The sequence below is a fragment of the Octodon degus genome, unplaced genomic scaffold (assembly GCF_000260255.1).
Source record: "Octodon degus isolate 3935 unplaced genomic scaffold, OctDeg1.0 scaffold00027, whole genome shotgun sequence".
Classification (NCBI taxonomy): Eukaryota; Metazoa; Chordata; class Mammalia; order Rodentia; family Octodontidae; genus Octodon; species Octodon degus.
This window is the reverse complement of record NW_004524603.1, coordinates 12689572-12698737: the sequence shown is the minus strand read 5'-3', so window position 1 is coordinate 12698737 and position 9166 is coordinate 12689572. Positions and strand designations below refer to the sequence as shown.

Genomic DNA, 9166 nt, shown 5'->3' with positions numbered 1-9166 from the left:
GTGATTGAGATTTTAAGTTTCTCTATATCTCTTTGACTCTGCTTCCTGTGATCTATTTCCTTCCTGTATTGCTCATTGAAAGAATCCATCATATTTCTAATCTCTTTTTTAATAAATGTCTTCTTTATAAGCAGTTATTAATTTTTTCGCTGCAGATTTTTTTCGGATTGGGTTTCTTCCATATGTTTCTCTTCTTGATTCTTTACTTCAGATGGTATGAATTCTAAAATTTATTTTTTATTTCAAAAATCAATTCTGCTCTGAGTTCCTCTCTACCTTTCTGCTGTTGTTTCTTTACTTGTTACACTGTTAATTCAGACATTTCAGCTGAGGTAGTGTCTTCTGAACTTGTTCTGGGTCGGCATTAGTTTTTCCCTATATGTTTCTATATCAGATTCTTTACTTCAGATTCTATGAATTCAGAGATTTCATTTTTCATTTCAGGAATTAATTCTTCTCTGAGTTCTTCTATAACTTTCTGCCGTTGTTTGTTTACTTCCAACGCTGTTAATTCATTCATTTCAGCTGAGTTAGTGTCCTCTGCACAAGTTATGGGTGGACTTGAGGCCTGAGATTGCATTTTGCTCCTTATCTTTATCATTTCATATACCACTGACCTCTGATCTTTGGTGTAGAGCTTTAGTGCAGTTATAGCCTTAGCACCTACTGAAATTCGGGTGCAGATCTATGAAGTTTGAGTTTTTCCACTTATGCCTGACCTGGGTCTAGCACTTGTTTTCAGCTCCATTCTGCTGCAGCCTTTGGTAGTGAGCCTGTGGTGCCCATCTTTTGTGCCCCTGTCCCAGAGAGCACTGGGGAGCACAGAAGCTCTCCCACATACTAGCTGGGACTGGTCTTGGGCTGAATCTAGGGGTCCCAAGTGAGTCGCAGCATTTCTCACTCACTCGGCTAGCTTGGGGACGGGGTCTCCGGAGGATTGTAGGGGATCTGATAGCTCAGTAGAGGGTCTCACTCATGCAGGTGCCTGAGGTTTGGTCTGGAAGTGTCCCGCGGACATAGAGAATTCAGAAGCTCTATGTACATGCTTTTTCCTTTTTCTTTTTTGTTTTTAATTCAAAAACTATAATCATGAAAAGGATAGATATTATAGTATTCAAGAAGGAGGGATAATGTCCTGTTTTCTCTTTTTTTCCTTTTTCTTCTGGGTTTTTAAAAGACAGGTTTCACTGTGAGGCCCAGATTACTGGCGTCTATCTTGGAGAATCTCCTGTCTCAGCCTCCTGAGGTGTTGTATTTCTTTTTTTCCCATAATTTTATTGAGAAACAAATATCAATGAGACAGTTTCAAACCAAATTCATAGGACAGTTTCAATAATTAACACATTGCATACATTCTTCCTAGTGGTTCATTGCTGTACAAGATGTGGATTTGATATCCTATTTACAAACACCATTAGAACAAATCCCTCTATTCATTAAGAGAATAAATCATTTTTTTAATTTTTCTTTTCTTTTTAATCTTTTTTCTTCATATTATGGAGGGACTCAATATTTAACATATCAATACTTAATGGAAAATATCTGTTCCATATTATGTCTAAGATGTTTGATGTTCAGACTGATAGTAAGGTTAAGCTCAACTGCCCATGTTTTATGGTAATAATATCATTAAGTTTCTCTTCTGGAGGGTTAACAACTTAAGTTTGTGAACCAAAAATTAAAGAAAAAAGGGCTACAAGGACAGCCAAGATTTTGGCCCTAGCCTTCCAAGATCAGTTAGGACTCAGGAAATAGGAGAACCTGTACTGTAACATGCTGTAATTCAATTGTGTCACAAATTTTCTGATCAAGGACATTATGGGGCCACAGAGGAAAGTGAGTGATGCTGTAGAGTGTGCCTAAGGAGAGTCACATGGAGAGAAAACATTCTCTCAAGCTTTCACAGAGAGAAAATTGGTCAAGCAATGGCTGTGACTCCTCCATATGGCTGACCCTAACAAATGATCTACAAATTGAGGTACAGGGTTTCAGGTTAAATCCTGAGAGAATTTCACTAAATTTATCAGATGCAAAAGTTACATTTCTTGTGATATAGGTCCTGCTCTTTCTTGGTCTTAACCATTCAACAGAAAAGTATGAAAATGAAGTACAAAAACTAAAGCCACATTAATATGATGAGTTATAAAATGCTCAAGTCAACAACTTTGGACATTGACAGTCTTATGCAAAACCCACTACTATTATGGACTACTGGACTATATTGAGATATTTTGCTGAATTCATGTACCTACAGTATTTAAATGACAGTGGAATGCCCTTCTCTAACAAAACTAACCAAAAAGGGGGATACAAATGAATGACCATTTTGTATCTGTATAGTCAAAATAACTAGGATAGATATACACCTCCATTCTCTTAATTAAATGAATAGAGAGGTTTGTTCTAATTGTGTTGAGAGAAGATATCAAGTCTGCATCTTATAAAATGAATAACCACTAAGACAACAATATGCAATGTATCAATTATTAAAAATGTACTACTAATCGGTTGTGAAACTATCTCATTGCTATTTTTATCTCAATAAAAATAGTTTTTAAAAAATGATCTGGAAAGTCGCTTCCCTGGTGAACCACTCATTTCTTCCCCAGCACAAGATAAACGTCCACGCACTCGTCCTGCAATGCTCATTCTTCCCCTGTTTGAGAGAAAAATACAGAAGAGTCCACATAAGTACTGAGTCCATATTCAGTTCACACTGAGTTCAGGAGGATCCTTGTGTTGGTTGGCTGTACGATATGAACATACTACATAAACCCATGGGAGGTTACTTTTTTTGAATTTAAAATGACACCACACCAAGAAATGGGACCCTGTGAATCCCAACCGTGCAGTAAGTAGCTCGTCCACTTGGGAAAAGCAACAGGGAAAATCATGGTGCAAAGCTCAGGATTCAGAGTTAGACGCCCACATCTGCCTCCTGGCTCCACCTGCGGCTTTAATCTCTGCGGAGTAGCCAAGAAGCAGCATCAGCATTGATTATTTACAAGTTCCCCCTTCCAAGATCTAATAATATGTCATATTTGTAACTTTATGTCAGGTTTCTGAAAGAGCATCCCAAATAGCATGAATAAAAATGGAGGGATACCCAAAATCTGGGTCAAAAGTTGACTCAATTAGTTACTGGCTCCATAACATACCTATGGCTTCTGTGTCCTATCTGTACCACACCTCTCTCTCCTCACAGGGCTGCTGTGAGGATTCTCTGACTTCCTTCGTGTAAACTGCTTCCAACAGTGCCACACACGTATGATGTGCCCCACGAGTGTCAGCTCCACGACGCCATCCTTCATGTTGTCCTTTCACGAGAACTGGCAGTGCTTTAGGCACCTTCTGCTTGCAATCCAGCTGGCAAGGCGATTACACACGTCCTTGATCTCTTCATTTGTGAGTTTTTTGCTTTTATTTTATGAAAATTTTCCTAACAAAATAATGCAGAAACAGTAATTGATACAGTACGCATCATCATCTTCAAAGGAGTTGCTCAGAGTAAAAGATATAAACCAAAAAGATGATTGACATGTGTATTGCCTGCATTGTGACAATCTTTGTCCCCGTTTTCCTCCACAAGGCCATCTCCTTCTTTGAATTTTTCAACAAAACTATTGGCATGAAAGTAGAATTATCATCAAACTTGTCATAAACTGCATTCTGAAAGTATTGAAACACGTCACTTAAAGCTCTGAAAAAGCTACTTAGATTCTATTCTGCTTTTGAAGCAGTGACCTTTTGAACAAATTCAGGCCTTGAACAAGGCATTTCTGTGCCAACTTGGAACAAACTTGCAGCATACGCATCACTGCATATTGGATTTTCCTCACACCTTCTCTTAAGCCAATCACAGTGAAAATAATCAGCATTACCTGAAGGTCTAAAGGCTACTATTATAAAAGTTACAATCTGATCTTTTAAAAAATCACCTTTACAAAATACATAGATTAGCTTACCAACAACCAGCTGCCATGTTTATCCCAGGAGACATGAAATTAACTAGCTATTAGGAAAAATGTGCGTAGTACCTAAGCATTTTGATATATTTTTCAGTGTTCTGAGAATCACAATTTCCTGATCATCAGGAAATGTTGCCTGCAATGGATTCTCTTACCTTGTTGTCCAGAGTTATGCTGGCATATATCTTATTGAAAGTGTTGCAGCACAACCCGGAAGGGTAGGTCTGTGTCTTCAAATATAGCCCTTCAAAGTGCTTTTTCAATATTTTCCCCCACTATGGACACAACTTAGAGGCTTTGACTTTGTTCCTTGGATGGTCTCAACTAGAATGTCCTTCCAATGGCAATTATTCAAGTTAGAGAATAACAACATTTATGTTTCCATTAAAAAATTACAACATGAAAAAATTTATGGAGGAGGGTCACAGTGACCAAGTCAAGATGGCACAAAAGCATTGTTCCTGAGTTACAGGAATAAAACAGAGGAGAACACATGTGACCACAGTGTAGTTGAAGTTACAAGAGAAGAAAGACAGGATATCCAGCTCTTATGGATTAGGAGGGAAGTGTAAGGGTAAAATAAACAGGAAGGGGAACTTTAAAATACACATCTAGAAGTCAGAAATATAAGCTGAGACCCTAACTCTGAATGCTGGCTATGGAACTTTATTTAGGCAACTCCTACCACAGAAATTTTCTGAATTTCCAGAAGGACCTTTCTGGATTTTTGTCATGAAAAGCACAAATATATTTCCTACTTACGGATTAAGAATGATTTTAATTTAGTGAAGATAAATAGCACCATGCTGATGAATTATCCCATCATTCCCTGAAGAGGAATTCTCTGATGGGAAATCACCTAGACATGGTTTGACTTCTGTTCTAGAACACAAAATCCATCTTACAGTGTCTTTCTCTATGCTTTTTGTCATAAGAACAATGTGAGATGTGACCACATGGTTACTTCAATATGATAACAAAGAGAGATATTGGTATCTAAATGTCTAATTTGGAAATGCCCTCTATGTAGATGAACTGTTTAGAATTCAAATGCTATCCCCCTACAATGATTACTGAGGACATTTGGAATCTTGGGCATCTGCACAATGTCCTCCTCACAGGAAGTTTAAAAGAACTCAGTGATCACAAACACCTTTACATTTCCACCCCACACTCAACTGTACCCTGCTGCAGAGGCCCCTCTCCCATCACCCATAGAAGCCTGGCTCTTCCTTACATCACAGGTACTAACCAATTTGTGACTAAAATTTTCTTTTTAGTAACATCACCTCTTGACCTTACTCTAGAGAGACCAGGCAAATGTGCCCTAGAACTGTAACATGAAATCTGCCACTGTGGCTGGCTCACTGTCTGCAGAGACACTAGCCACAGCTAAGGCTAAAAGCAGCAAGACTGATGAGCATATACTATGGCAAATGAAAAGCATATGTGTTAGCCAGATGACAATCACTTTGAGAAGCTCCAATGCTCAGAAAATAATGAAAGATGTCTCTCCTTGATTCTATCAATCTAGTTGATGGTTTGTTTGGTTTTTTTCTTATCGATAGAAAAACACAATCCAGGTCAACAAGGAAAGATTATGAGTAGGACAGTGATTGGTGATTCCCCTACTAGTCCTACCCGACAGCTCTTCCTCTTCCTTCATCTGCATATAAGACCTCTGCTGGCACCTGGGGCACCACAGTCCCTGGACATCACCTACTGAGTCCTCCAGCATGAGTCCTCTCCAGCTCCTGTTCCAGGCCAGCCCTGCCACCCTGCTCCTGCTTCTGTGCCTGCAGCTGGGGATCAGCACAGCCCAGGAAGACACGTGAGCCAGTCCTTCCCCTCCCTGCAAAAAAAACTCATGAGGGAGGGGCCGCCACCAACCTAGAAACCATCATATCCCTTCTTGGAGATTTTGAACACAAGCACCTTGTCACATGACCTCTCATGACTCACAGTGGATTCCACTTCTCTCCTCTTAAGAATCCCATCAACACCCTCACATTTCCTCTGTAGGCTTCAAGGTTACTTGCTGAATAAGTTGTGCCATACACAGAGTCTGTAATTAATAATTAGTGTTTCTCCAAGCCAGGTATGGAGACTCACACCTGTAATGACAGTACTCTGGAGTGTAAATCAGGGAAATTGCCATGAATATAAGTAAGGCGATCCCGTGCTTGAACAGTGAGTTGATAGTTTTTGATGATATGGCAAGACTCCAACTCAAAAAAAATGTACTTTTTGTCTCTTAACTACAGACCACTACCTTCAACATTTTTGTTCAGAGTTCTGCTTCATAATGTTGACTTTGTCACATGATGCTTCCTGTAAGAGCAGGTGCACAGGTCGTGAGTTGTAAGAGCTTCACGCAGCTTTAGCAGGACTCATTGGAGGAGGAGATGCCCTCGTGTCCCCACCTTAAGTCCTGAGGTTGAAGTAGTCTTCAGCACCTGAGATGGTATTTTTGCTTAAGCCAAAAGGCAAATACAAGGGCTTCTTATGCACATCTCCCCTAAGATCTGGGAGTACAAGTTCACAAGGCCGTGCACTGAGCGTCCCAGTTTGAAGGAAGCAGAAATATAGGAAAGTAAAATGAAGTAAGAAATGGAACAAAGGATTCTGAAGGAAGCAGGATGCTCAGTAAAGCTCTATACTTTTCTGTCCCACATCAGAAAAGAGAAGGGAGGCCTGGAACCATGATCACAGAGGTGCTCTCTGCAGCTGTGGCAAAGTCCTCTCCTGGAGGAAGCTGGTCAGTGTTTCATCAACCTTGTGTAAAGGACACAAACAACCTCAGAGAGCCTGTGTGGGGATAGACTCAGTCCCAGATGTTGGAAAGTAACATTTAGGCTACCATACCTTAATTATTTTTTTTTCTTTTTTGTGTTTAAATTTTTGTCAACAGGAAAAAAATGCAACTGCGTAGTTTTCACTGAAATTAAATCCACACAGAACATCCAAATCAACCAGCACATTAGTGCTTTGGGAGTCTGATGCTGAACAACTGAACGGACCCCATCATCCCTTCCCTGGCACTGTCCCCCTCCCTCCTGCCACATCTGGGTGCCCACTCTCTCCCATGGACTGCTCTCTGAACTTTGCACCCTGTCTTGCTCTTTCCAGAACCCCGCGAAGGGCAATCATACTCGATGTGGACATGCCGCAGGAAGCAAAACCAGGCGAAGAAGTCACCTTGCAGCTTACTGTTCAGACAGAATTGAGAGAATGCGTGGTGGTGAGTAGAGGCCTGGGGTGGTGGTAAGACAGATCAACATCCTTTATTATAAATGTAATATAATCAACCCTCACTATAATATTGCCCAGTATATGTAATAGAATATTCTCATATATGTCATGTTACATGAGTCCCACAACAATTATGAAAGCTTGTGGAAGTTGATTAATTTGATCTGATAGAAGAAGAAACTCCAGTCCAGGAAGGTTTAGGAATGATAGAAGAGAAAGAATGACTAGAAAGTGAAAGCAAAGGAGAAAAGATGCAAGTCCTGATAGAAAATGGGTAGGAGCTTCTTTATGGCCCTTAGCAAGATACCAGTGGCATAGGTTTAGATGGGAGGGACACTAGAAAGAACATTGCCTCCCTGTGCAGTTGATTAAAGCAGGTGGGGTAAAGGAGACAGGTGGCCTCTGGTGCACCCTGTCCCATAAACTGTAATGCGCGTGTTTTCCTCTTGCTCTTCCTCTGCTCTTTTGCTCTGTCTCCCCAGTAGCTGGCTTCTGTCTGGGGCTCCCTGGCTCCACAAATATCTTCATGTTTTCTCCCTTTTCATAACTCAGCAATTGGCATCTGTAGGTTGAATCTCTAAACTACAGTAGAGGCTTTCAAATCATGAAGCAGCTAAGACTCACCTGCTGGACCCATCCGAAAACAGAACCTAATCCAAGGGTCTAGGAGAACCAGAGCTTCTAGAGGTGTAAACAACTCCTGGGGCATGTAACAGTGCATTTCAAGAGCCCTTTCTCTGAGTAGCTTTGGGGGCTAAATTTCCCAGCAACATAGTGAGAATAAAGGACAACAGTTAAGCAGGAAACCACTGGAAGCGTAAAGACACCTCTTCACTTAAGTGCATCCTAAAAGCACCCCTGTATAATAAGAGTAAAGTGCTTAATCATTAAGCAACGACTATCCCAGCTGCTTTGTCAGTTTTCTTTTCTACCCTTTAAGTTGTCTGGTGTTGGAAGAGAAGCTAATTCATAGTTTTTCATGTGTTTTTTGTTCATTTTTATTATAACCAGGATGAAAATTTGGAAAACGTATACATGATGTCTTGGTCAGTATTTGTGATACTAATACATCTAGCTGTGACAAGTAATGGACTTACATTAGACTCTCGAAAAAAGTGATATTGCATTAAAATGGATTCAAGTCAACAAAATGTCATATACTATTACGTTCAACATTATAATATTATTATAACAATACATTCAATATAGTGAAACATTAAGAATATTTCTGTTACAATAAAATACATTAATCTTTTTAGAGCCCAACTAAGTACAGATAAAAATCTCATTGGTCTGCAAGAGTGAATTGCAGTCCAGAAAGAATTTCTGTAAGTGGGAATTTTGCTAACATTTTTCAATAAAAACTTTTTATTTGTAGCTTTCAACGAAATATGAATACAGAGTTTTTGAGCATCTTCACATTTTAAAGCGGTCAGGAAAATAGAATTTGTTTATTAGATTAAATTTTCTACCACCTTATTTAAAATGTATTGCTTTTACAACTAAAGGTGTGTTAATGTGAAGGCTTAGACTTATACTCATTTTAAGGATAAAACGGAATGGATTGCAGGGACCAGGGAGATGGCTCAGTGGAATAAGTGCTTCCCTGGCAAGCACAAGGGCCTTCAATCCCTGTTTCTGCAAAAAAATAAATAAATAAATAAATAAATAAATAAACAGAATGGATTGCAACTATAATGATGTATTTGAATATAAAAATTATATAATGCTTTAATGCTTAAAAAACAAACCTTGTGGTTAGCCACAGTGCATAGCACTTTTGCAACACAGATCATTTTATGGGTCTCAGAAAGCCTTTGACACCTTTCAGAAAAAAAATGCTTTAAGATTCACAACACTCATTAGATTACTTATAAAGCTCAATATTAAATAACAAGGTTAAATTAAATAAGTTAAAATTGTGAAACAAGAAGCCATGTGTTTAC

General features: G+C 39.2%; 1 protein-coding gene across 1 annotated transcript in view; it reads left to right on the top strand.

Moving 5' to 3' along the window:
* Nucleotides 1-5704: 5704 nt before the first annotated feature.
* LOC101575660 (prolactin-inducible protein homolog) overlaps nt 5705-9166 on the top strand; it is a 5615-nt gene continuing 2153 nt past the window's right edge. Inside the window, exons 1-2 of the mRNA XM_004629108.1 lie at nt 5705-5799; nt 7098-7209. Coding sequence (XP_004629165.1) covers nt 5705-5799; nt 7098-7209 — 207 coding nt within the window. The remainder of the gene's footprint in view (nt 5800-7097; nt 7210-9166) is intronic.